Raw genomic sequence first — 27,648 nt, forward strand, 5'->3', positions numbered from 1 at the left:
ATTCGTTTTGTCCTCGCTGCTTTCTATTCAAATTCCTCCTTACATCCCCCAACCTCATATTTTTGAGTTGTTTTTTGGATCGATTTAGTCTGTTGTTTGTTTGCAGGTCATTGGAGATGCAGGAATTAACCAGCCCTCAGCACACAGTCACCAGTGGCAGCGATGGCAGCTCCAAACTGGACAAGAGTCTCCTCACTAACAGTGTCTCGACCAACGGAACAGGAGGTAAGACATATACGGTAGCATACGGAGCAATATTGAGTCTTGCGTAACTCACACTGTAGTTGTGTTAAATTCATTGGTTGTATGTCAGGTTCATAAAAAAAAATATTATTCATAGAAATCTAACATGCATCTAACATCTGTCGCATAATTAATTGTCAGGCTTTATGAATTATCATATTGGGTATATTATAATCATTTAATCCACAGCACTGTTGAATTCTTGATCATGATTGTCTAGTTTTCTGTGACGATACATTTATTTAGTGTTTTTCGGAAGGAGTCTCCAGTTTCACTAAAGAGAAAGATGTAACATCGCTGGCAAACTGTTAAGTGTTATGAGATGGAAAAAAAACATTCCAAGATGTGCTGTTATAAGAAAATAAGCAATGTCATTATGACTCCGCTTTATGTTAATCGCACAATCCTGTAATTGATTACATTACTATTAGAGCAGGTCTCAAGTGCTTCGTTCCCTAAACTTGCCAGGGCATGGGTTATGCAAGATGCTGGATAAAATGTTGCACATTTCCGTGGTCTGAATAGCATCGTGCCTGCACAGACAAATTAGCCCACCCCATCCGATAGTTGCGACATAAAAGGAATGTACATGGAACTGGAGCAATGAAATCTTGCTGTCATGTTCCTGGAACGATCACATAATGATTAATCTGTTGCCATGAAAGGAGGAAATAATGTTCAGACATATCATGCCACTGAGACATTCCTATGACTGGGACACCTAGTGCCTTCACAACACCATTTCAGTGTTTCTCCATAGACTTATGGTAAATTCTGATCCTTCCATCATTTTTCATTTGCTTATTCTGGTTATATTGGAAATCATACATTCAATCATTTCACACACTGCTGTGTAATGTCATGGGGGAGCTGCCTGGAGCGTATCCAAAGAAGCTCACGGCACAACGTGGGAGAGTCCCTGGATGGTGTGCCAATCCATTTCAGGTGCACACACTCAGACACCTATTCATACAGTATGTGCCACTTGGAAACACAAGTCAGCATACATCGCATGTCTTTGGACTGTACGGTGAAACTGGAGTACCTGGGGGAAACCCACAATGCACTGAGAAGACATGCAAATTCCAAAGGTGAGATTTGAACCCTCAACCCCAGATGTATGAGGCAACTACTGAGCCTGTGACCCCCATAATGGAGACCAAATACAACTGAGCAAGTATGGGTTAATGGGTTTTACTCAAGAACACACCAAGGGCAGCTTGGAGATGGTGATCAGTAGCCCAAATCCCTAAACCACTGAGCCATCTGATTCTTCTACATGTTCCTCTTCCCACTGGAGACACATATTTGCGACAATCTTAGAGTTCCAATCTTCAACTAACCCCTAAAGGACAATTCCAAATGATGTGTTGAATATAAACGTGACTCACTCTCAACAAGCTGATTTTTTCAGCAGGATTTCTGTTTGCGAGTAGTTTTGTTTTTGTGCTATTGTTGCTAAACCAAACTTGTAGAAATTGTAAAAAAAAAAAAAAAAAAAAAACCTAAGACGTTGTCCAGTCATTTGTTGGACTGTACCATTTTTATGCAATTTATGGTGCTAAAAACTTACCAGAGTGTTGCAAAAGTAATAGGGATTTTACTGTACCAAAGACATAATGTATCAGTCACTATAACTGCATTATTATTACTTACTGTATGGTTGTTATTTTAAATAATGCTGGTTAGAAACCAAGGACTGTTAAACACCTTTAAGCAATACATTTTCTATTTGTGGGTTTAAGTGCTCAGTTATAATTTATTTTAAAGCAGTAAAAATCTGGTGTGGAGTCTATAAACATGCAGTGATCTAGGAAAACCTTTCAGAACATATGGTATTAAGGTTATGAAATAAAATTTCTATCCTTTTGTAATTCTGTGCATTTCTTTTGCTCTGTACATTCATGTCTAAACAATCTAAACAAGAAAACGTTGACTTTTTGGAGCTGACTCCGGGGTTATCACAGCTATGGTATAAAACATGAAATGACCAGGACAGCAGAAAACAGTGAATGTTGTGTCTATTGCATGGTATTCAAGCATTTTTTGTTTTTTCAAGCAAATTTTTATGTTTTTTTCAACCTAGTTTCCAGTCTATTTCATCTATAGTGTGTGTGATTATTACAGAAAGGAGTTTCAACACATTCTTTTGTACTGAGAAAAAAACAGACAGAAAGACCGTTTACTTTGTGCTCATTTCTAATGGAAAAGTCAAGGCCAGTTGATAAATTCAGAAAATACTGTATTTCAATATATGAAATACTGTAAATAATCCAAGCAAATTAAAATCAATCAACCAAAGCATCATTAACCTAACAATAAAAAAATCATAGGATGAGAAAGAGGTGAGAGAATGTGTTACTGAAGCAGCTCCTATGTAGTTTTATCCAATTTTGGATCTCCACCAGTAAAGTAATACACGATTACAGTTATTTATTATTCTCCAATGGTTTTATGGTATCCATGTGTGATTCTGTTTATGTTGACAACAAATACCATAAACATTGTGAAAGGATGAATTACACAAAGTTTATTTAACAACTTAATTTACAACCAAGTTTGATTAGAAGTGATTATAACTTCATTAAAAGTGATTTACTGACAGAATTAGTCAACTTTGGCAAAATATCTACAGATAAAAACTTTGAAGAAAACATGTTTTTCATAAAATTTTTCAGTACAGGAAAACATTTTTTTTTACTGGTAATTAATTGTCGGTCACTCCAGATAGTCATTTCACACATAAATTAGGAAAGACATCCAACTTTTAGGTCGTTTAATGATGATTATTAGCATAGTTGCATGAATGTTAAAAATAAATTTGGACGTTTTCTCCAAATCGATAAAGGAACTGATGCCCTGAAACAGGCTAAGAGGAGTATAAAAGGGGGGGGGGGGGGGGGGGGACATTTCTGCGTTTAAATATTTTGTTTTAAATTGTTACACAAGAATTGTTTCATAAGACTTTGATATTCAAATGATTGCATTTTAAAGAGAAACAGCAATCATTTGGAAAAGTTTTTTTTTAGTTGTGATTTTCTGTTTTTTGTTGCCAAGTGGGTAGAGCAACTAAATAATAATATTAATTACATTTTAATTAATTTAATAGTATTTATTAATAATTTGGCCCCTGCCCTTGTTGCCAGCTCCGCCCAGCTCTGCGATTCTCCAGGCAACAATTTTATGTTCCTTTCAAATGTTGATAAAATTTTATCCCCTATAGTGATATATTAGGTTAAGGAGAGTGATATGGAGGTAATTTCCTGACATATATGTTTGTAAAGCTAAAGAAGGCTAGGTTAGCAGTTATCGGCTAACCGCTAATAGCTTACCTAGCCTTTGTCAGCTATTGTTGCATATTTGTGTAGCTGTATCGATAACAACTGAGTATGTCATTGTGAATTATCATCCAGACACAATAAATTCAGTTGCTTCTGAAACAAAATGTTTTTCCATTATTTTGTTTGTCAGAAATGTGGATAGGATCAGCTTTAAAATGTCAATGTCAATGTAAAAAAAGAAAAAAAACTGTAAATTCCAAACATATATATATATATATATATATATATATATATATATTATCATTTTTAAATTCTACTACCTCACATTGAGTCGTGTGACTGAAAGATTTTGGACTTGGAGTTTCTGTCATAGTTGTATAGAATGAGGTCTGAGTTCATGTCTGGAGTCAGAAGTGTCTCTTGCTACAGTAAGTGCTGTTCTGGTAAAGCTTGGGTCAGGAAGATTATTCATTTAAGACTTGAAGGTCAAATTCACTCTGTTTTAGCCGGGAAACTACGCTGAGTCATTTGGAGTCAGACGGAATAAACCACGACACGTGTGTGTGTTTGTGTGGTGAAAGATTTGGCTGTTTATAGTTTGTGTTTTGTGTTTGATTGAGAATCCTGTGCAATGAAAGCTATTTCCTGTATTTAGAGGTTTTTACTGCTGGGAGGAAAATTCAAAAAAGATAAACTAATCTCTAACTAATAGTGTTAATTAAATGCACATTAATGTTCACGCTTCAGATAGATCAGTACATGTGTGTGTGTGTGTGTGTGTGTGTGTGTGGGTGGGTGGGTGGCAGTGACCTCATCTGGTTTTGACATGCCGGCCGAATGAAACAATAGAGTAACCCAGAGAGGAAAAGACAGCAGAAGTCTGTAAATCATTCCGATTGGAGTACGGCTAATGATTTTAACAGAGACACACGCACACACACATTACCAAAACAGCGACATATTCAACATTCTTCTCAGTTTACCTAATCATCATACAGTCCAATATGAATACACACATACACACCCACGCACACGTACGCACAGCAATTGACGAAAAGCCACTGGAAAGCAAGAATCCCAGTGCTGGTGAAAGATCATTTAACTTTGATCAAGTGTACAGTCACACACCAGTGCAGAAACACTAGCATGCACATACAGCACATACTTACTTCTTATTTCTAGACAAATTTATTTAATTTATAAGCATAACATTTTCAGCAATTAATTTTAAGCAAGAAATAAATGCTTAAGATAAAACAAGCATTTTATACTTTAAAATAGTAAAATGTTCCCTAACATAAGTTTAATAATCTAATATTTGATTTGTTATTATCTTATATTAAGATTATATTAAGAAATTGTATATTAATATGCTGTAAATATATTTGAGATATTTTCACTTGATTATCAGAGTCAGCAGAAATATTTAATACAAAATGATTTATTATTATATGAAAGTTAATATTTACATAGCTTAGAAAATAGATCAAGATAACAACGTTTCTAACAAAAACACAGATGAGAGATAAAGCAGTGGTAGTGAGGGTCACGAAACAGACATAAAGGAATCTGTAACAGTATATCAATCACATATGGAAAAAATTGTGGTCAGTGATTGACTGGCTGATTGATTGGCTATTGGGAATAGTATTGATTATTGATTGGCCATTGGGAAAGATGTTGATCAGTGATTGTTTTTTGGAAACTGGTGGTCAACATCTGGTATTGGGAACAATAGTAATTAGTGATTGTTTTTTTTTTTTGTGAAAAATGTTGATCAAAAATGGCTGCTGGAAACAATGTTGTTTACTGATTGGTCATTGAGAACAATGCGAATCAGTCCGTAGTCAATAGGACTGATGTTGAACAGTGATTTGCACTGAAAACAATGATAATCGGTTATTGGTTTTTGCAAACAATATCGATCAGTCAATGGTTGTTTTGAACAATGGTGATGGTTGTTGGAAACAATTTTGATTATTGGATGAACATTAGAAACTTTAGAAAATTGAGATTAAGAACAATACTGGTCAGTCACTAGTTGTTTGAAAAAATGGTGGTTGGTGATTGGTCATCAAAAACTTTAATCAGTGATTGATAATTGGGAACAACGATGATCAGTGATTGGTTGTTAGGAACAGTGATTAATTATTACAAGAAATGTAATTGTTATAGCTGTCCATATACATAGCTATATATAGCTCTCCATATAACTATATAACTAGTTGTTGGAAACAGTGATTGCGATTAGGGACTAGTTGTTGGGAATGTTGGCTGTGATGTGAGTTGGAGAGCCGTATCAAGTACATGTAAGTTGCTAATGTCTCTAGTTTTGTTTCTTGGCTGCTTTTAGGCTAGTTTATAAATAATAATTAATTAAAACTAATCTTATCAACACCACTACACTCAATACACTCATATTAGTACCATTCACTCTACTATGCCCAGTGCTTTATTAAGAATGATCCACAACTCAAATGACACCTGATTAGCAATGGTCCTGCGGATCCTCTGTAGACCAACTAGGGACCATGGAAGCAAATAGTAATTACCATTGTGTTTATTCTCATTTTTATGACTGTGGTAGGATCTCTGGGCAACATTCACATAGGCATTTACACACTATGGGCAATTTGGGAACGCCAACTAGTCTAATTCGCATGGCTTTGGACTGTGCACACAAACTCTATGCACATACTGTAGACCCGTGGCAGGAATCGAACCTGGACCCTGGAGATGCACAGCATCCGTGTTAACCACTGAGCCATTGTGCCGCCATAGATAACTAATACTTGGTCATTTTTATGCTTACGTAATAATTTGCTGTAGCTAATAAACTGGAAACTGAGTCAGGAGGCAATAAGAACTGATGTCCATGTTTAATGTTGTATCACGTGGGTTTAAACTAGGACGGAACAAGAACCTGTAGCCTTGATGACTTTTTTGCATGTACAGTATTTACTGTAACTGCGCTTTGGGAAAAAGATCACAAAATAATGCATTGTGAGAAAACCGTTTCTAGGCAAATATGATATTCGGACCTGGAGTCTAGCAGGCACCTTTTTTCATGTCAATATCAAAACTCCTACAGAGTGATACTTTCATTTGGAATCTTTTTTTAAAAAAAAACACATCAAACACAATCGGATATGAATGTAGAACAAGACTGGACGATTCTGTCTTTAGTGAAACCTTTATGCATATTGTAGTCCATGATGTAACTGACTCCCCCCCCCCCCTCCCTCAGGCGAGAACATGACCGTTCTAAACACGGCTGATTGGCTGCTTGGCTGCAGCACTCCGCCCACTGCCCCAAGTACGAAGGACTATGGTATATTGCATGCGTGTGTAGAGTGAACATGCTTAGAGACATTGTGTTTTAGCGTGTGCTGAGGTGTGTTATAAAGCTGCGGTATATACACACTGTATATACACTATACTGAAGGACAGTATAGGCACACTGTTGGCTACGGAGTTGTAAAGCTGCTGTATTTATGTGACTTGCAAAGGCTTTGGTGTGGCTGCTGTTCATACATTATAGGACTTTTTTTTTGTACGGTGGAGTTTATTTGATGATTTTAATATTTTTGTTTTTCTTTAGTAAAGACAGAGCCGCTGAACAGCAGTGATGCAGTCAGCACAGCAGGAGATACAGGGCTGGATACTTACACAGGGTCAGGTAGGATATCACACACACACACACACACACAGATGCAAACACAGAATGCCTTGCGTAACCCTATGACAGAAGTTGCTGAAAGCATTAAGGCCTCGTGTTTTGTCCTTGGGTTAACGTCAGCACAGCATTGTCTCTTTATTTAGCTGCATTACACGCCCAGACATACACACACACCAACATTCTCACACACACACACAGATCCCGAACTTCACGAAGGATTTATCCCCCCTGCAGAGAGAGCTGAGGCCCATACTCCAGCTGACAGAAGTGTCTGATGTCTCAATAGTGAGACAGAAAGAAAAGTGTGTGTGTGTAGGTGAGAAATGTTTGCATGGCTTCATATAGGAGGGTGTTTAAGACGTTTAGGAATCCATCCATCTCACAGTGGGAAAGAACTGGTAAACTCAGTTAGGACAATATATCCACTTTATGAAGTGCCTCAGTGTAGAATAGATACTGTACTGTACACAGGAGTCTTGTGTTATATTTCCTGTAAGGCTCGATTTATTCATATGGAGGTTTGTATTCTGTATTTTTTTTTTTTAAAAGGTATTTTTTATACCTATTATTTATATGCAGTTATTTTTCCTGTAAAGGCAAAAGCATAAAAGGTGAAGGAAGAAAGGGAAAAATGATTGCTAATATATACAAGAGACAACAGGGACAAGATGTAAAGGAAAAAGAAATAAGAACGACTGTAAGTAAAACATAAAGATGAAAGAAACTTAGTGGACAAATAAAAGAATAAGAAGCGGAGAGCAAAGAAAGAAAATGAGGGGAAAGGATGGACAAGGGCATGAGAAAGAAAGGAATTGAGTGGTTCAGTAGCAGAAAAAAAAATAAAAGGAAAAAAAAACAAAAATAAAAAAAAGGATGGGGATAAACAGGTGAACAAAAGAAAAGACAATGGGAGGAAATAAATGAAAGTAAAAAAGTGAGTGCTAACATCAAGAAATGAAAAGGAAAGAGCTGGTAAAAGAAGAAAATGAAAGGGTAAAGGAAACAAAAGAGAATGAAAAGCAGGGAAAAGGGATGAATGGATAAAGGGAAAGGGAAAGCAAATGAAAGAGAAGTACATGAATGGATGAAATCAAGAAAAAAGGGAAAAGGAAAAGATAGTGTTAACATCATGACAAGGATAAAAGCAAAGGAAGGGAAAGGAAAAGATGAGTAAAATAAATTAAAAGGAACCTAAAGAGAATGAAAAAAAAAAGAGATGACTGGATGAAGGAAAGCAAGGGAAAATGAAGTACAGAAAGGAAAAGCACCGGTCCATTTAGGTCGAGTTAAATAAGCACAGAAGAGGAATGGAAGGGGAAAACCCGGAGAACGTAGGGTCACTTTTTTGATATTGTTAATTTAATAGAGAGAAGTTCGCCTTTTTTCTTCTCCTTTTACTAAATGGACAGAAAAAAGACAGTTAACTGTCAGTCAAAAGAGTGTGTGTTCCTGTGTGTGCCTGTGTGTGGGGGGTTTACGGCTTTTGGCAGATGCTCTATGAGAACGAGTCGTCCAGGATTCATGTTCTGCCCTGCAGATTCGCTATTCAGCAAAGAATGTATCAAAGTGAAGCTGATAGATGACACATGTTGCTGTTTCCTGGTGGATCTCAATCCAGACCGTGTGTGTGTGTGTGTGTGTATATATGTGTGTGTGTGTAATGGGATTTATTGATCTTAACTAATACCACTTGTGATATTATTTTTTTATTGTGTGCAGTTATAACCAGCAGCGGATTCAGTCCTCGACCTGCACATCAGTACTCTCCTCCACTTTATCCATCCAAGTAAGGATCTATTTACACACACACACACACTCACATACAAACACACCTTACATACAACCAGTTTCGCCTACTCTCATGTTCCCGGGCCTGAAGGCATGAAATATATCCACTCACTTAAACAAACACCTCAAAAACAGATCCATCACATACAAGTCTTTTTGATCTGTTTGATTGACAGGCCTTATCCTCACATCCTGTCCACGCCTGTGGCTCCGCCCATGCCGCCCTACACTGGACAGTCCCAGTTCAGCAGCATGCAGCAGTCAACGGTGTACACACCATACTCTCAAACCACACAACCTTACGGCCTCTCCACCTATGGTAAGCTTCCTTTTCCTCGTTGGTGTCTGTGTGTCTTGTGAGCAGACACCAACGGTGTGAGCGTAGATGTTGTAATATACTAAGATATAAGATATGCAGTTTACGTTCAGTCATTGTTCATCACATATACATTAATGCACAGTGAAATTCTATATACTTCGCATATCTCAGCTTCTTGTTAGTAGGCTGGGGTCAGAGTTCAGGGTCAGCCATTATACAGAGCAGAAAGGGTTAAGTTGCCTTGCTTAAGCGACGACTTGATAACACCATAACCATCTTACCATAAGATACACTTCTTTAATATGTTTAATTCCATCCATCTATTCAGGAATCTCTGTAGTCCAACCAGGGACCTTGGTGGCCAATAGTGACCATTATATTTACTCCCATTTTTACGACTCTGGTAGGACCTGTGGTCAACATTTACACACTACGACCAATTTGGGAATGACTAGTCTGTATGTTGTTGGACTGTGGGAGGAAACCAGAGTATAAACTGTATGAGAAACCCACCATGCGCATCGGGAACATGCAAACCCCATGCACACCCCATGCACACATTGCCAGAGATGGGACTCGAACCTGGACCCTGGAGCCACTTCTAAGCCACCATACTGCCAGTATGTTTAATTGCTCTGGGTAAAGTACTACATGACCCACAATTCTGTTCCCCCAATCAGAAAATTTGGCTCAAATAGAAATTGGCCTAAAATAGTAACTGGTTAGTTTTTTATGAGATGGAGGACATGGAACAGTAATTCCACAGACCATACCCCAAAGTCAGGTTAGAATCTGGGCCACTGGCACTATGATACAGCAGCATGATTCCTTTACCACCCTACCACTATAGAAAGAGAAGTAACATCTCCATAAAAGAGTCTGTATTCTCTAACCAACTTTGATTGTAATTATGTCACTTAAACCGATTAGTGTTGCTAGACAGCTCCCCCTCTTGGTGATGATTTCCTAAACCTCCGCACTCTTATCACATGATAAGCAAGAGTGAGTTGCACCAGTGCCTGCCTTAAAAATTAATTACAATTCTAAAGTAAGTCCTACTCAAAGTCAGAACCACAACTGAGGATCGTGTAGTTTTCTGTGAGCCTCCAAGCAGGTGGTGAGTCAGGGGCAAGACATCGTTCCAATCGTCAATGTGAATGTGATGTCCAAAGCAGATGGTGCAAATGAAGTGGTGGTTTTGCATAAGTGTTCAGTAGTTGTAGTTTGGAATAGATTTCCTATTAAGCAGGTTAAAATAAACTTATTGTAGTTGATGGTACAAAGAAAAAAAACAAAAGACGCTTTCTCTACACAATAAATCTTAAATGCACACTATGTTGTGATTGCAATCCCAGTACTAAGCACATGGATGTCTGAGAACGACTTCTCTTTAGCTGCTACAGTGAAAATGTGTGTTACACTTAGGGTGCTTTCATACTAGGGACTCAGGAACAGATCTGAGACCCCAAAGTTCCCGTACAACTGCGTAACATGAACACTCAAGTATATGCCCATGCACAGATCAGCATACGGTACACTCGGGCACGGTTCAACCCAAATACTAAACCCAACTGCACCTATCATCCCGAATGTCAGTCTCCTCCAATATTTTTCAATGTTATAGCTGATATAGTGGTAAAGCGTATCATAAAGGTTGATTTTCTTGTAATCATATTCTCTTGGAGTTAATTGGTTGCAACAGAAACGTCTATATGTATACTGCCACCTACTGTATTGGAGAGTGTACTCAGGTTCGGAACAGTGATGCTACTGTGAAAGCTGGGCAACAGTGAAGAGCGAACAATATTATGAAAGCACTTAAGTTCAATTTAAATAGCTAGCTATTTTGGTAGGTACTGTATATGACTTTTTAAAGCTAGTCCTTCAATAAAATAGGTAATAAACCGCTGATAGGTAGTGCATGTTTAGTGCCTTTTTGTTTACCAGTGGGTTTTCCTTTCTCGGACAGCCCCATATAACCTTCTAACAGTAAAGAGTTTTCCCCTGATGTACTGTATATTTGCAGCGGATTTAGGAGTGATGTTACCTGGGATAAAGATGGAAGGGGGCCTGTCTCAGACCCAGTCCACCCTCCAATCAGGGCTCAGCTACAGCCCTGGATTTACCACCCCCCAGCCTGGACAGACGGCGTACTCACCCTATCAGATGCCAGGTAATTATAGGCTACAGCTAACCGACACAATAGCTTCAGTCCATCCTGCAGATAGATGTGAGAGTAATGAAAACTTGATTACCAGGATCTGCCAACATGGCTAGTTTGAGCCAATGGATTCTCACAGTGTCCCTCCTTTTTTTTTCTCTATCTCTCTTTATCTCTCTGTCTTTCCCACACACACACCAGCATCAGGGTTCACCTCCTCCCCTGGCCTCTACACCTCCAACAACTCCGTGTCCAATCCAGCCAACTTTAGTACACAACAGGTACTGTTACACACAAACACACACTTTCAGAATGATGACATCACTCACGAAAACAGGTCTAACTGTGTACACGATATACCCGTGCATCATTAGACATTCAGCCGTAGGTAAAAAAATAAAAATAAAAACGGAATGCTTTTGTTCCTCCGATGAATCTGGCTGCATAAACAAAGGAGTTAGTGCTGAAGGGAGAGGAGGGAGAATCCTGAGGAGGAACGGATGGGAAAATGAGTCTTCCTGAGAGCATTTTTACTGCACCGTTCATGTGCTCAGAGACGTTAGTGACAGGTTTAGAGGCATCTGCTGTAAAAGACCAAACAGTGTGTGTGCACGTGTGTGTAAAGGACACCAAGGGATTCATAAATGCTCCCATCAAGTGGTCTCTGTGTTCCGGCCAGGACGCGTCGTTCCTTCGTTTTCACTCCGTTTCTCTCTCTATCGCTCTCGGATTCTCTTACCCCTGGGAAAGTTTCCATTTCTGCAGCTCTTCAAAAGCAGAGCTCAATAGTTTGACCTTAAATATGTCTACAAGGTAATACACTATAAATTACGCCATATAATGATATTCCAGAGCGCTGTTAAATTCTCAAATCACATTGGTCAGGTGTGTATTAATGCCATTAATTTAATGCGTTATCATTTCCGTGCTCGGATTCTTAGACAATTAAAGCCAGATTGTTAATGATAACTTAAGAAAAAAGGGAAAAAAAGTCCTTTCCTTTCATGACTTTGCACTATATGGTTACAGTTGAAGTCAGGAGTTTACGGAGTTTTAAACCAAATACACTTAAACTCAAGTTTTCACAATTTCTAGTAAACATTTCTTGTCTTAGGATCACTTTATTTCAAGAACGTGAAATGTCAGAATAATCATAGAGAGTTTTTTCTTCCATTACATTTCCAGTGTGTCAGAAGATTACATACACTTCTGAGTCACTGTTATTTAGTAGCATTGCCTTTAAATTGGACCAAATGTTTTGTGTCCCCTTCTACCATTTTCTTACAATAAATTTCACGAATTTTAGCCCTTTCCCCCGGACAGAACTGGTGTGACCGAGTCAGGTCAAAGTCACACTTTTTCAGTTCTGCCCACATATTTCATATCGGATTTAGCTCAGGGCCACTCCAATACCGCAACTTTAACATCCTTAAGCTATATTTGCACAACTCTGAAAGTATGCTTGCGTTTATTATGCTTTTAAAAGAACCATTTGCGACCAAGCTTTACCCTCCTGGCTGACGTCTTGAGATGTTGCTTCAGTATATCTATATAGTCTTGCTCATGATACCATCTAAGTGCCCCCATCCCTTCTCAAACAAAGAGGCACTGAGTATGACTGTAGGCCTTAACATTACGTCCAAAGGTAAACCCCACTCGCCTCAAATGAAGCTTATTAGCCTATCAGAAGCTTCTAAATCCATGTCATCATGTCTGGAATTTTACAAGCTGTCCCAAACTTTTGCCCTACAGGAATTGTCATAGAGTGGATTACAGTATAAGTAAAATAATCTGTAAACAATTGTTGAAAAAATGACTTGTGTCAGGCATGAATTAGATGTGATAATCGACTTGGCATAACATTGGTTTGTTAACATGAGGTCGGTGGAGTGGTTACAAAATCAGTTTAAATAAATTTAACCAAGTTAAAGACTGTAACCTTTTGACTTCAACTGTATGTGCCCAGCTAAACTTAATGTTGCCAAATGTTATTTAAGTGTTTGACTGGGCGAGTAATAGCTGGTGATGGACAGTTCGAATCATTTTGGTGACTCGGTTCTTTGAATCTAGCTCATCAAAATTAACTAATCTTTTTTGAGTCATTTTATTCATTTCGATCAGAAATAAATTAAAATGTTGCGTTTTCAATAAAAAATACCCCCATACGTCTACATACACAAATTATGTCTATAGTTCCAGTTATGAAAATATTACGATGCAGCTAACGACATATTATAATAAACAGAATGAGCAGCTCACCTCTTATATCTTTCAGTCTGAGTCGTTCGTTCTTTAAATCTATTGCATCGCATAGCGTCTAAGGAAGTCACGTGACAAAGGAACGAACGACTCGAGACTCGAAGACTCACTAGCACAATCATTCAATACTGTTTCCTGTGTACTGCACTGCATAGCGTCTAAGGGAGTCACGTGTCAAAAGAACGAACGCCTCGAGACTTGAAGACTCATTGCTGAGAATCGTTCAATTCTGTTTCCTGTATATAACATTTTTGCAAAGGTTTTGTGATGCTTTGCGCATGCGCGCCTAATAGAAAACGAACGAATCACTCTCTGAGATTACTCGTTTATCTGAGTCATGTTAAAGATTCGTTTAAAAAGAACAAATCGTTCATGAACGACCCATCACTAGTGATAGCTTAGATGGCTTTTATTGGTTAGTAGATCTTAAAAATATAAAGTGATAATCGAAATGATCGTTTTTTTCCTGGCCGTTACACACCACTAAAAGTAACTCGAATCGAATAAAAAAAAGTACAACATTAAATTCTTTCATTTGAAAAAGTTAGCGTTGCTAAAAGTCACGTGGTATAAGAGGAATAAACCACTTTGGAATGTGTTGTTATTGGAAAGTAATCGGTAACTTCAGGGTGGGAACTGCCTGGTGCGTTGTTCGATCTAGCTTTTTGGGTATGGTTTTTTGTTGGCGATGATTGTGGTTTGTTTTTTGTTTTTTTGGTTGAATGGGTAACTTGTTTGGTTCTAGCAGATGTTTTATAGGTGCGAAAACCATAGGCATATTTTCTCATTAGGAACTTTTTAATGACAAGAGGAACTTTTACTTAATTCTGCGATTAATATCCTACATTGACTCTAAATCTAAATCCAGTCCTGTATTTTGTAATCACTGGAAGGTTAATACACTGTAAGCTTAATATAACTTTAAAACTATGTATTTTTTTAACCGTAGGAGTATCCCTCATATACAGCGTTCGGGCAGAATCAGTATGCTCAGTATTACTCTGCCTCCTCCTATGGCTCCTATATGACAACCAACAACACACTGGACAACACAGGCTCCACCTCCAGTTATCAACTGCAAGACCCCGCCCCTGTAATAACAGGACAGGCTCCTGAGATGCACCCAGGTGAGTGCTGACCAATCGGGAGGATAACAGTGCAAAGAGCTTGGGAAGTATAGTTCCTCCTGGGTTCCAGGACAGCATTAAATATGTTCTTGATTTTTTTTCTCAGTGTATCACCTTTTCACTGACGTGGTGCTGGTGCTGGATCAGGGAACCAGTGACCATTTTCAGAACCTAGCCATGTAACCATTAATCAGAACAGCATTCCTAAAGGTTTGCACTTTTTAGATCCTGTCTCAGTAGTGGTCTGGTTGTTGCCATGGTGATGAAATTACTTTGCCCAAATCTCTAACAACAACAGTGCAGTGTTTGGGTGCTGCGACTGACCCACTTCTGGTGAAATGTGATAGGGTTTGAGATCGGGAACCAGTACCCTGTTGGTGGAAAAGGACTGTGGAAAAGACACATTTGTTACATAACCATGCAGGCTCAAACAGCAGTGTTTTTCGTGCATTCAGGTGATTTTGAGGCGGGCCAGAGTCCTTCTACGCCCATCAAGGAACTGGATGACCGGACCTGCCGTGGGGGTGCGACTAAAGCCAGGGGGCGTGGTAGGAAAAACAACCCCTCCCCTCCTCCTGACAGTGATCTGGAGGTAATTTTATTTTACAAAACATTGTAAACATGTTGCTGATAATTCAGCCACATTGATATTTCATATGATACAGTGATAGTTCAGTGATCAGACACAGGAAAAATTTGAATGGTGCAAACATTTTAAAGAAGGTTGTACGTCTACAAATGACGATCCCGGCTGGGTGGCTTGGAAGCCACTGCAGTAGTTCCCATGAACATTCAGCGAGTGAAACGCCCGATCCTTGACAATTGACGGATAACATGTCGCAAAAAGAGATACATGTCGAGAAGCGATACATCTCGCTGTGGGAACTGTACAAACAATCTCCAATGCTCACGCCAACCTATTTACACATGTTTGAGCCGTCAAAGGAGGCCAGTGTTTCAGAAATGAAGCAGGCAGTCCGGTAATCGCTCCAGTGTTCTAAGGAAATTCTGATGAGATCTATGCATTTGTGAAACGCTGGGATAAGTGCATTATGGTAGCAGAGGATTATATAGAGAAATAAAGGGAGTTTTTTACTTTCATAACTGTGATCTGTTATTCTGCACAATCAAAAAGTCCATATTTGACCTGGTCACCGCTTGTACATACTTTATTTTAATATGCTTGTGTTTTACAGAGAGTGTTTGTTTGGGATCTGGACGAGACCATCATTGTCTTCCACTCGCTTCTCACTGGATCTTATGCTCAGAAATATGGAAAGGTATTCTCTATTTACCTTCTTCTTCTTTTTGTCTTTCTTCCTGCTGAAAAAAACCTAAAAAGTACCTGTTCTAACATAATCATATATTATGTTTGTTTTTTTTATCAGTACTTGTACCAAAGTCTGAAAAGCTGATTTACGTCCAGCACCAACAATATTTCAGGCCAGGGCATTGGTGGCTCAATTGTAGGTTTCTCGTCTGCCATGCAGAAGGTCTGGGTTTAACTCCAACCCAATGCCCAAACCCCAGCCATTTAATGCAGTGCCGGTCCCAAGTCTGAATAAAATTGGAGTGCCAAGTTGTGTGACGATCAGATAGTCCGCTGTAGCAACCCTTTGATGGGAGCAGACGAAAGACTAACAACAACCAACAATATAATAAAAGAATTACTCACTCATTGTCTATACCACCTTATCCTATAATGGGTCGCAGGGTTCCAGGATACATAGGGCACGAGGCAGGGAATACCTTGGAAAGGGCGCCAATCCATCGCAGAGCAAACACTCACTCAGTCACTCATTGACACAATAATTGACCTAATCTGCATGGAACCTGGAGCCCCCAGAGGAAACCCACCAAGCACGGGGAGAACATGCAAACTCCATGCACACAGACCGCGAGGTTGGAATCGAACCCTGACCCTAGAGGTGCGAAGCGACAGTGCTAACCACTAAGCCACCGTGCCACCATAAAATTAATGAAGGAGTGTAAATAAATGAATAATACAAAACTAATATGGAAATAATGTGGAGGGGATTAATTTGGTCTCAGATCTAAATTTTTAATAATCATCACACCCTTTCAAAAACAGGCTGTAATGGAAATTAGATTAGGTAGCATGAGCTGCATGTAATCTTTTGATGGTATTTCAGTTCAATGCTGCTTTACTTTGCCACACCTTTTGAAATTCAATCTGAAAACAATGTTGAACTGGTGTTGTAGAGGTGCGTGGGAAACAACCCCCAGCTCACGGGCTTTAACTGGAGGGGAAGAAGCACTGGATGAAGTCTGATATATCATTATATCATTAGTTACATGACGAGTGTGAGGGTTTTGAAAAACAAAAAGAATCTTTTAAGAGAGAAAAACCGGTAGTGTGAATGGAGCACCAAGGAAATCTAATGAAGCACCTGCAGAACCCATATCTAAAGTTTCCTTCGAGACTGTGAATCCTGCCTATGTCTGCGCGGCGTAGAGGATTTAGAGGTTTTTATTATTATTATTTAATTTTTTTTAAACCACAAGGTCCACGGGATTGACCAGTTCCCTGAAACAGCAGCAGCTCTGTATTATACAGACTTTTTTGACAGCGAGTCTGATTAGACGTGTGAAACGTTTGCCCTGTTTTCACACCTTCACTCGTTTCTTGTCGTTGGTTCTGTGAGAGCTGTGGAGACAGCTGCATCTATTCCCAGCTGACGGGCTATTTCTGACAGCGCAGTGACGAGCAGGACCCTCCGATCTTAGGCACTTCATCAGCGACACTGCCAAACTCTCTCTCTCTCTCTTTCTGTCTCTCTGTCTCTGGCACACAGACACAGACACATACAGCCTGGGACGTGGAAAGGCTTAAAATCAAAAGGTTATTTAAAAAAAAAAATTATTATTTGTACATTATTATAAGAGCCTTAGACAGACAGACAGACAGACAATCAGATTTATAATGCAAATTATAATGTTACAGTAGCAGAAATATGAAAACAGTGTATTAACAGAGAATACAAGTCTAAAGTACAGCTTAATAGAAATAATAATAATAATAATAATAATAATAAACTACAAAATATGAACTTTTACAAGAGAAATGCAAATAATTGTAAATGTCTTTTTACCAAGTAATAGTAAAAGTGTTAATTATTAAATTGACTCTACAATGATTTTAAGCTGTAGCATTGAAAGTTTTGACACCCCCCCCCTCCCCCCAGAATCTCTGTGTACAATTTCATACACACAATATGTTTAACGTGTTTATATATTTAACTTAAATAGAATTGTGCAAAAACAAAAATTATTTGTCTCTTATACCATTTATTATTTAAACAGCGTGATGATCGTCTCCGGACATGAAATATTCTAGTAGAGAGTAGACACTAGGAATGTGTGTGTGTGTGTGTGTGTAAGTGTGTGTGAAAGATGAAGACACACTGTTTTCTATTCTGGCTCCGCTCTTTTGAGGCAGTCAGCGTGCACATAGCCAACTCACATGTGATGATTTTTACAGCTGAGAACCCCCAATCCCCCCCTCCCTCACCCCCCACCCCCCTTTCCCCACCCTCCCTCTAGCCTCTCCTCATTTTCCTTCTCTTTAACCCTGTCGCTTCTTTAAACTCCTGCCTTCTCCTCGGGGTCGTGACATGGCTGTATGTGAACGGGTTGATGGGTTGCAGCGAGCGTATTTGAACCTGTTATGGATTTTTTTAGACTAAGAGGCGCAGCAGTGGGAGTCAGAGTGGAGGAATTCGTGTTAGGGTTTTGGGAAGACTTATTTGAGACCTGGCTAATAAAATCGCTTTTTAAAATCAACATTTGTAAGGATGTGAGTTTTTTATTTTATTTTTAATCATGTTATATGATAAAGTTGTTGATGGTGATGATCAAGATAAACATAAAGAACATAATGTAATGTAGTAACATATAGCAAGCTAGTTAAAAGAATTAATAGCCTACAATCTTTATGATAGGGAGTCTTTGTCCTCTTATTAAAGACGTATGTATTAAATTGTGTTTGCTCCTTTCAAGTTGTTGACGAATGTTTCGCGCTCCTTTCTCTTCTGGTTTTATCTGGCTCGGATCTTTAGACGTCTTTATATATTTTAATACAACATGACATATTGTGCGTAGCCGTTAAAATGCACATTCTTTATTTTGGAAAGATGGTCCTACTGTCAGGCGGACAACGTCACCTCATGCATTAGGGTTTGGGGTTTGGATCTCACCTCCAGTCTGTGTGTGTGTGGAGTTTGTATGCACTCCTTGTGCTGGGTGGGTTTGCTCCAAGTACTCCGGTTTCCTCCCACAGTCCAAAGACAAGCAGCGTTTCCAAATTGCCCATAATGTATGATTGTGTGTGTGTGTGTGTGTGTGTGTGTGCTTGTGCGCTTGAGTTGAGGAATAGTTCTCCAGGCTTCCTGAAGGACTTTTTTGGCTCAGATTTTTGGCAGGTTTTTCCTCTCAGTTTTAGTCCAGTCCCCATACCTGAGCAGTTTTTAACCGATGATTAGTTTATACAATGGAACCTTGGATTACGAGCACACTCATAAACAAAATCAAAGAATTCCCATAAGAAATGATGGAAACTCAAATTATTCGTTTCACAGCCCCAAAAAATAAATACATAAAAATAATTAATACAAAATATTAAGTAAAAATAAAACAAATTAACCTGCACTTAACCTTTAAAAAGAATCGCGACAGAGCATTGTTTTTTGTGTAGAGCAGAGAGAAAGAGTGTGTGTGTGTGTGTCTGTGAAGCCGAAAGTAGGAGGGCTCTGTGTGTGTGTGTGTGTGTGTGTGTGTGTGTGGCACGGTATCCAATGATGCGCATGCACACAGACACAGAGCAGACTGAGCCATGAATGGATTTTAAACCACTCTAATGAGACTTGCTTTTGCTTTACACGTGCGCCATACACACAGTGTTATAGTAAACATGCATGGATGTTGATTATACCAGTAAAAGACACGCACTAAGACCCAGCAGGGGAGACGATTACCCACAATTCTGCAGCGCAAGAGAGAAAAAACGTTGGCTCAGTTGTGAAAACAAGAAGCGCCTGCGTGATATATGATACTCAGTACTCGTAAACCAAGACTTGTTCGTTTTCCAAGTCAAAATGTATTTAAAGTCTTTGCTCGTCATGCAGGACACTTGCAAACCGTATTACTCGCATTTCGAGGTTTCACTGTACTGGTGATGCTGAGTAGTTGGAACAGACAAGAGGGGAAATGAGGTTGCTGCTGAGGTTGTTACATAAATAAGCAGTTTTTAAATTGTAACTTTAGGCACTTTGCTCCAGGCTGTCACAGTAAAAAAAAAAAAAAAAAGGTCCCATATCTTTCATTTAATCTACATCGTTTGATTTAATTTAATATGAAGAAATGACCGGACATAAGATTTAGCCCGTATACTGCACAGTACTTTATATATACAGCTTTCTATGAGCCAAAGCATGGCTGGATCCTGGTACACTTGACCCCAAGTTTTGTATGCTTGTGTAATACGAACACTTCCTATCATCCTGGGAATGGATCAGCATACTGTGCTCCAGTCCACTTGAAAATATGAAAACCAACTGTACCCGAACACCTGGCTGTGAACCGCTGTTTAGACTGTGACATCATCAACACTGCCTGTGAAATCATCTGAAATCTTAGTGTGGCAATGGATGTTACAAAACAGTATGTTAGGTTAACTTCATTGTACTCGTTTTCTACTTGTTTACTTGGCAGCTTTTATACCAGCAAGGTGCATACTGCCACCTGCTGCATCAGAGTGTGTAATGACACAAGTGTAAATCCTCTCTGGCACAAACCAGTATTACTAATGTAAAAGCTGGCCAGCAGGGAGGAGGGAGAAATCGTACCCGGGCATGGAACAAACCAACCACACCTAGTGCAAAAACAGCCTTAAACATACAGTGTATATTGAAAAATTATGTGTGCACCTAATCATCACTTTCCCAAACTGTTACTGCAAAGTAGGAAGCACACATTGTATAAGATGGTTTTGTATACTATAGCATAACAATTTCATGTTAGTGGATCTAAGAGTCCCAATCCAATGCCACAGCACAACGCTGACTTTATGCCCTGGTAGTAGAAGCTTGAGAAACTGCCACGGCCATGCTCTGGGGTCTACTGGAAATGCCTAGTAAAAGGAGTGCAGGTTATTATAACAGCTCAGGTTATTATAACACCGATCGAGATGTTCAACATGGACACATCAGTGTGATATTCCTGCGTGCATGTATTATGGAATCATGATAAGCCTATGATGATTTCCTTGTAGGATGCTCCGATGGCTGTCACACTGGGTCTAAGAATGGAAGAGATGATCTTCAATCTTGCAGACACACATCTCTTCTTTAATGACTTAGAGGTAACCTCTCGCCCTCTCCTTTCTTCTTTCCTCTTATTCTTTTGATGCCATTTACACATAAAAAAAAAAAGTTTTACATGTTGTACTCTTACATTCCAGCTTCTCATAAAGTTGTCCACATATTAAGGAAAGAATAAGGGTGTATAGTAATGCAAAACTGTCTTTAAGAATAACAGTTTACACTAGGTGTCTAATATCTCAGCTTTTAATCTGTAACACAGTTCCGATTCATTTCTTTTTGATGACTGTAGCATGTGTGTATGTGAGTTTAGGTTTTTGTCTCCCCCTGGTGGATTTTATTACGGCCCCATGTGGGACTTCCACCTCTCACTGACATGAGTGTGTAATTTATATGTGTGTGTGTGTGTGTGTGTGTGCATGTTCTCTACAGGAATGTGATCAGGTGCACATTGATGACGTGTCCTCAGATGATAACGGACAGGACCTTAGGTGCGTCTCAAACACTGCTACATTTTTTTAATTTTCAGTGAACCATTTCTGTAATTCTAGAATTTCACTGCTGTATTGGATTATAATACTGTTGTTGATTAATGTTTAAAGCATGACTGTTATTGTTATTATCGACAGTACTTACAGTTTTGCCACTGATGGCTTCCATGCAGCTGCGACTAGCGCAAGCCTCTGCTTAGCCACAGGCGTCAGGGGCGGAGTGGACTGGATGAGGAAGCTGGCCTTCCGCTACAGAAGAGTGAAGGAGTTGTACTGCACGTATAAAAACAACGTGGGCGGTAAGCTTCCATCAACTGAACGGAAAATATATAGCTATATACAATTATAAGGTAACTAGCGTAACTACCTGTCATTCATAGAAAAGTATAGTTTGTAGAAAGAGTTAAAAGGTTAAAGCTAAAGAAAAAGCTGATCAATTTTGATGTAATCAGTGATATTATTATTTTAGGTTGAAGCCCACGTACATGTCTGTCTGTTTTTCTGCTTAACTTTTATTTATACAAAGAAATTACATTTTGTAAGGTTGAGTATCTTACACCTTGTTTACGCGCTAAAGAAGTTGTACTTCTTTCGTTGTCACCCAAATACACTACCTGTTCGGTAATCCGAGAGTGAATCACAGATCAGAAATGAAAATAGGAGATCGGATAAACATGACGTTTTGTTTTAAAATGTATTAAGACAGTGTATTAAAATTCACTTATACTGTATACCACGTCAGCACTGTTATTTCAGCTGTGAAAATATTCACTTATTCAGTGTAGCTTTTCTAATTAATATCTATTGGTGCAGGTGTTTGTTTACATTTTTTTTTTAAATATAAAATCACTTTTGTAAGTCACTCTGGGTAAGAGCGTCCACCAAATGCCTAAATGTAAAAGCAAGTAGCTTATTTAAAAATAGATGATCAAATCCAGCACATGATTGTTCATAAGATCGCTTTTACTCAACATTTTGATTTCACTTATGGCACAGGTTAAACTTCAGGCAGATATTTAAGTACAGTTTTGCGTGATGTTGAGACAAAAACTGGCTGGACAGACATACAGACAGAAACACAGACAGACAGAAAATTTTACATAGCGTTGAAAGATCTAGTTCTGACCAATGTACAGACAAAATCTCTATTTAATTTATATAGATTTTTTTTTTAAAAAGTATGCTGTTAGCAGATGTGAACCGCAATATTAATGTTAGAATGTTGAGAAAGTAAATGAAAATGTAATTTTTTTTTCTTCTAATAGCTGAAATAGTAAAAGCTCATACAAATTTAATACCTGTTCTTCGGCAGTACTGCCATAAACTCAATCACCTTTTGTGGGTGCCAATATATTCGATTTACACTAAAAACCCATATTTTATTCTGCAATTTTAGTTAAAAAAATTTATATGTATATTTATGTTACATAGTTTCTGTGTACTGTCTTTGTACACGTGTAGATTTGTGATAATTATGAGCCTTAATGCAAAATACATAACTTTGATCATAAAGAAATATCTGAGTGTTCAAGAGTATGGTGACGGACATGTGCTTTTTTTTTTTTTTTTTGTGGGGTGGGGGGGCCCGTTTCCTCAGGCCTCTTGAGTCCGGCTAAGAGAGACGCATGGCTCCAGCTCAGGGCTGAAGTTGAGGCTTTGACGGATTCATGGCTCACCACTGCACTCAAGTCTTTGTCAATCATCAGCTCCAGGTCTGAGATCATAATACAGCACATCTACACTGGCTGGCCAACACAAGTCACATTTTATTTTATTCAAATCATTCATTTTATACAATCACTATTAGCTTTGATTACAGCATACAATCTTATGGCTAGTTCATGTGTGAAAATGGTGCCTCATGCTCCCAGAACCACTCTTTTACAACTTGAGTCCTGAAATATGTTCAAGTAATTAGGGAAGAAAAACTGTAAGCAAAATTCCTTCACAGTGATGGGAGAGACTGATAAAGTCATACAGGAAACAATTACTTCATTTTCTGTCTGCTAAAGGTGAATCTACAAGCTATCATGGGTGTGAATCATGGGGGTACTTAGTATTGCCTGCATATTTTTTCTTTTTGGCTTCATTTTTGTTAAATAAACAATGGCACAGTGAAAAAAAGTTATAATGTGTAGCTTGTCTGAGGTTGTATTTGCCTACAACCTGCTATGATCATATCATTTCTATTATCTTTTTACACAAATATACATATAAGGCAGTATCAAAAAGTTTAGAGACTAGTTTAGTAACACGCCAACAGATGGCAGCACAAGGCTGCACGCACAGTCACAGGGAGCACCGACCTTTATGAGTCAGTGTGCCAAAAGACATAATCCTGTGTACATCGGGAGCTGTGCAACTGGTGCTATTCTAAACACGTGCATTACCAAGTCTGCGATTTCATTAATTCAAGTTAGAACAAAGAGCAACTGTGACATTCTTTATGAAACTGGGCAAATCTGCCACGGAGAAGTTTGACATGATTCACCAAGTTTACTGCGATGCTGCAATGACGAGTCGTTCAAGGTGTTTCAAGGTGCTTCAAGAGTGGAAGAACATCGCTGGAAAATGACAAGAGATCAGGAAGTCCTTCAACAAGCTTAACCCCTGAAAATGTCAAAACTTTTCAGTAAATTGTGCATGATGATTGTCCAGGAACAATCCACAACATTGCCGCCGTTGTTGGTGTGTCATGCAGAACAGTCCAGGCGAACCTCAAGTGTGATTTGAACATGCGCCGTGTTGCTGCCAAGGGAGCAGAACGTACATCATGTTGAAGTCTGCCAAACACTCACGGAGTGTGCTGTGGATGACCCCTCTTTCATGTTGAGGATAATTACCGGTGACGATACTTGGGTGTATGGGTACGACCCTGAGACGAAGCAGCAGTCTTTACAGTGGAAGAGCCCGTCATCTCCACGACCCAAAAAGGCGAGGCAGGAAGCTGGCCTCGACCGAGTGCATGCTCATTTGATCCTTTTTCAGTATTTGCGGCATTGTGCATTGAAAAATCGTCCCCAAGAGCCAGACCATCAATAGCGAATGTCTGGATCTATGGTGTGCAAATCTCGAAACCTTTTGATACCACCTCATAGAACTTTCTTTTGGCTACAGAAAGCTCCCCATTCTGTATCATGCTAAGAAATAAGAAGTAATCAAAATCGTAGTATCAAAATGATTTCGGATCTCTAATTTGTTGATATGACATGTTCACATGCAATCTTTAAATTTGCGAATGTGTATTTATAATCATTTTAAAACTTAAAATGCTTTATAATAGCATATAACAGTATGTGGGTTCCTACACTACTTCAGGAGTTGTTTAAGTACTTAGAAGCATCACTAGAAGCAGTGATACAGTATTTAAAGATCTCTCTCCCCCTATCTCTCTGTCCCATTAGGAGTAACTGCGTTAACGTCTTGGTGACTACAACACAGTTAATACCAGCTCTCGCTAAGGTCCTGCTCTACAGCCTGGGCTCGGCTTTTCCTATCGAGAACATCTACAGCGCAACTAAAATAGGTGAGTCACTACAGTAAAACATACACGGCCGAGTAAACACTGACGTTATGAACGAGCTTTTAGGTCTCAAACGAGACACTAGTCTAGAACGATAAGACCTGGGGTCCAAGAAAGCAGCAAAGGTGGCCACTGATGATCAGAATAACACCAGGCCACCGTGTGTCTATGAAGTCTTCTATAGAGAATAAGGCAGTTTTTATACTCTTGGTTTAATTGTGTTCAGCTGCTTTATTACGTTACATGAATAGCATCACAAAATGATAAGGTGGAGAAAGTGAGTCATGACCAGGTCACTTTGATCTGTTTTGATTCATGATTTGATGCCGAGCCAGTCTGTTCCACACACACACACACACATTCATGCACACACTGCTTACCACTCGTTATGTTTTCCATGTGGATTGTAAAATCAGGATGCCTGGGGGTGCAGTGTTTCTGTGTGTGTGTCACTATGAATCCATCATTCTTTACTGTTTATGGAAAAAAAATCCTTTTCTATGTCCGGCCTCTTGTTTCTCCTCTCTCCTCTTCTCTTCCGACTTGCTTTCTTTCTTTCTGAAACTTCTGTTCATCCTTTTATGACCGGTGAACCCTCTGTGTATGGCTGAATGTTTTTTACATGAGCTTAAGGCACTGCCGTATTTTCCACAGGTAAGGAGAGCTGCTTTGAGCGTATAGTGTCCAGGTTTGGCACTAACATTACATATGTAGTGATTGGTGATGGGCGCGATGAGGAGCACGCGGCCAGCCAGGTAACTTTCACGACCTTCGACCTTAACGCCTCTGACATCTAACCCTGTTTATTATTGCAGGAAAAGAGAGTTGCTTTGAGCGAATAATACAAAGGTTTGGCAGGAAGGTAGTGTATGTTGTTATTGGGGACGGTGTGGAAGAGGAGCAGGCTGCTACCAAGGTAACGACCCCCACCCTGTGATCCGGAAGCAGTGTGTGACCCCCCCATCTCTCCCACCCCCTTCCCTAAAGTGGACTTCCTCCCTGTGTGTGCTCTAGCCGTGCTTTACTTTAGCTCTCACTGACACACTGCCAGCTCATGTGCTTGAAATGTGTTGTTTCTGTGTTTTCTTTTCATACGCTGGTGATGGTAACCAGTGCATTGATTTGCCAGATGTGCATCTCCTCGGGTGTTGTTGCAACCTGGCAATCATGCAACAGCTTTGTAAAAATCGCAAAACAGAGCTATTTAACCAAGAGTCATTATGCGTTTGAGCTCATATTCCTGTTAAGTAGAATCTCGACCTGGTTAAATGCCTCTGTTTTAGAAGAGTGTATGTCGATCAGCCATAACATTAAAACCACCTGCCTAATATTGCGTAAGTTCTGTGTGTGCCACCAAAACAGCTCTGAGCCTTTGAAGCATGGACTTCACAAGATCTCTGAAGGTATGCTGTGCTATCTGGTGCCAAGACATTAGTTGAAAGATGGGGTCTTGTCCATCACATCCTACAGATCCTCGATTGCATCAAGATGTTGGGAACTTAGAGGCCAAGGAAAGACTTTCACCTCTTTGTCATGTTCCTCAAACCATTTCTGAACTATTATTTTCAGTGGGGAAGGAAACATTATCCTGCTTAAAGTAGCAATGCCATAAAGGAATGTACAGTTTTTGGTCAGCATCAGTGTTGAGGTAGGTTGTACATGTCAAAGTAACATCCACATGAATGCCAGGACCCAAGGTTTTCCAGCAGAACATCATCCACATCATCATACTGCCTCTGCTGGCATCCCATAGTGCATCCTGCTGTCATATCTTCCCCAGGTGGACACACTCCTGGCCATCCACAGGATATTAAAAAAACAGTGGGTAATCTAACCAGGCCAGCTTCTTTCATTGCTTAACTGTCCAGTTCCGATGCTCACATGCACATTGTTGGTGCAGATCAGATCAGATGGGATCCGTGAGTGCATGCTTGCCTTGAGCGACAGTTCATTGGTTCACCGTCCCTGGACCAGGTTTGGTAGGTACAGATCCTTGTGCTTTCCCATTTTCCCTGCTTCCAACACATCAACTTTGTGAACTGATGGTTCACTTACTGCCTAACATATCCCACCTTTTGACATGTCCCTTTGTAATGCGATATTCAGTATGTTTCATCTCACCTGTCAGTGGTTTTAAAGTTATGGGTGATCGGTGTATTTCACAGTGTGTGCAAAGTCTATTTTTGTACTTAATGTTTAAAGATTTATGTTTTGTTTTTTTAAAGCTAACAAGCATTTTTTAAAACTAAGATCAATATGTCGAAGCTTTTCATAATAATTTTGAATCCTTTTTTAATTTTACTTTACAACACCATAATACAAAGATTAGGTTTTTCATTTCTATGTTTTTAAACACAAGGTGAAGACATATTTTGCAAAACCTTTGAGATGGCTAGATTTTCAGCAGGATAAAGGGTTTTAAATAATGCTGTCAATCAA

General features: G+C 39.2%; 1 protein-coding gene across 4 annotated transcripts in view; it reads left to right on the plus strand.

Moving 5' to 3' along the window:
- eya4 (EYA transcriptional coactivator and phosphatase 4) overlaps positions 1-27,648 on the plus strand; it is a 55,266-nt gene that overhangs the window by 23,856 nt on the left and 3,762 nt on the right. The window contains exons 4-19 of one of the 4 annotated variants that reach the window (XM_053483378.1): positions 107-225; positions 6,772-6,855; positions 7,126-7,203; positions 8,923-8,989; positions 9,168-9,310; positions 11,337-11,483; positions 11,673-11,752; positions 14,680-14,857; positions 15,313-15,449; positions 16,054-16,137; positions 21,147-21,236; positions 21,628-21,686; positions 21,825-21,985; positions 23,284-23,398; positions 25,091-25,212; positions 25,864-25,964. In XM_053483378.1, coding sequence (XP_053339353.1) covers positions 107-225; positions 6,772-6,855; positions 7,126-7,203; positions 8,923-8,989; positions 9,168-9,310; positions 11,337-11,483; positions 11,673-11,752; positions 14,680-14,857; positions 15,313-15,449; positions 16,054-16,137; positions 21,147-21,236; positions 21,628-21,686; positions 21,825-21,985; positions 23,284-23,398; positions 25,091-25,212; positions 25,864-25,964 — 1,765 coding nt within the window. Of the gene's footprint in view, positions 1-106; positions 226-6,771; positions 6,856-7,125; positions 7,204-8,922; positions 8,990-9,167; positions 9,311-11,336; positions 11,484-11,672; positions 11,753-14,679; positions 14,858-15,312; positions 15,450-16,053; positions 16,138-21,146; positions 21,237-21,627; positions 21,687-21,824; positions 21,986-23,283; positions 23,399-25,090; positions 25,213-25,863; positions 25,965-26,024; positions 26,126-27,648 lie in introns of all 4 variants that reach the window. The other 3 variants (XM_053483377.1, XM_053483379.1, XM_053483380.1) reach the window with 3 other exon arrangements.

This window comes from Clarias gariepinus, chromosome 22, assembly GCF_024256425.1.
Source record: "Clarias gariepinus isolate MV-2021 ecotype Netherlands chromosome 22, CGAR_prim_01v2, whole genome shotgun sequence".
NCBI classification, from domain to species: domain Eukaryota; kingdom Metazoa; phylum Chordata; class Actinopteri; order Siluriformes; family Clariidae; genus Clarias; species Clarias gariepinus.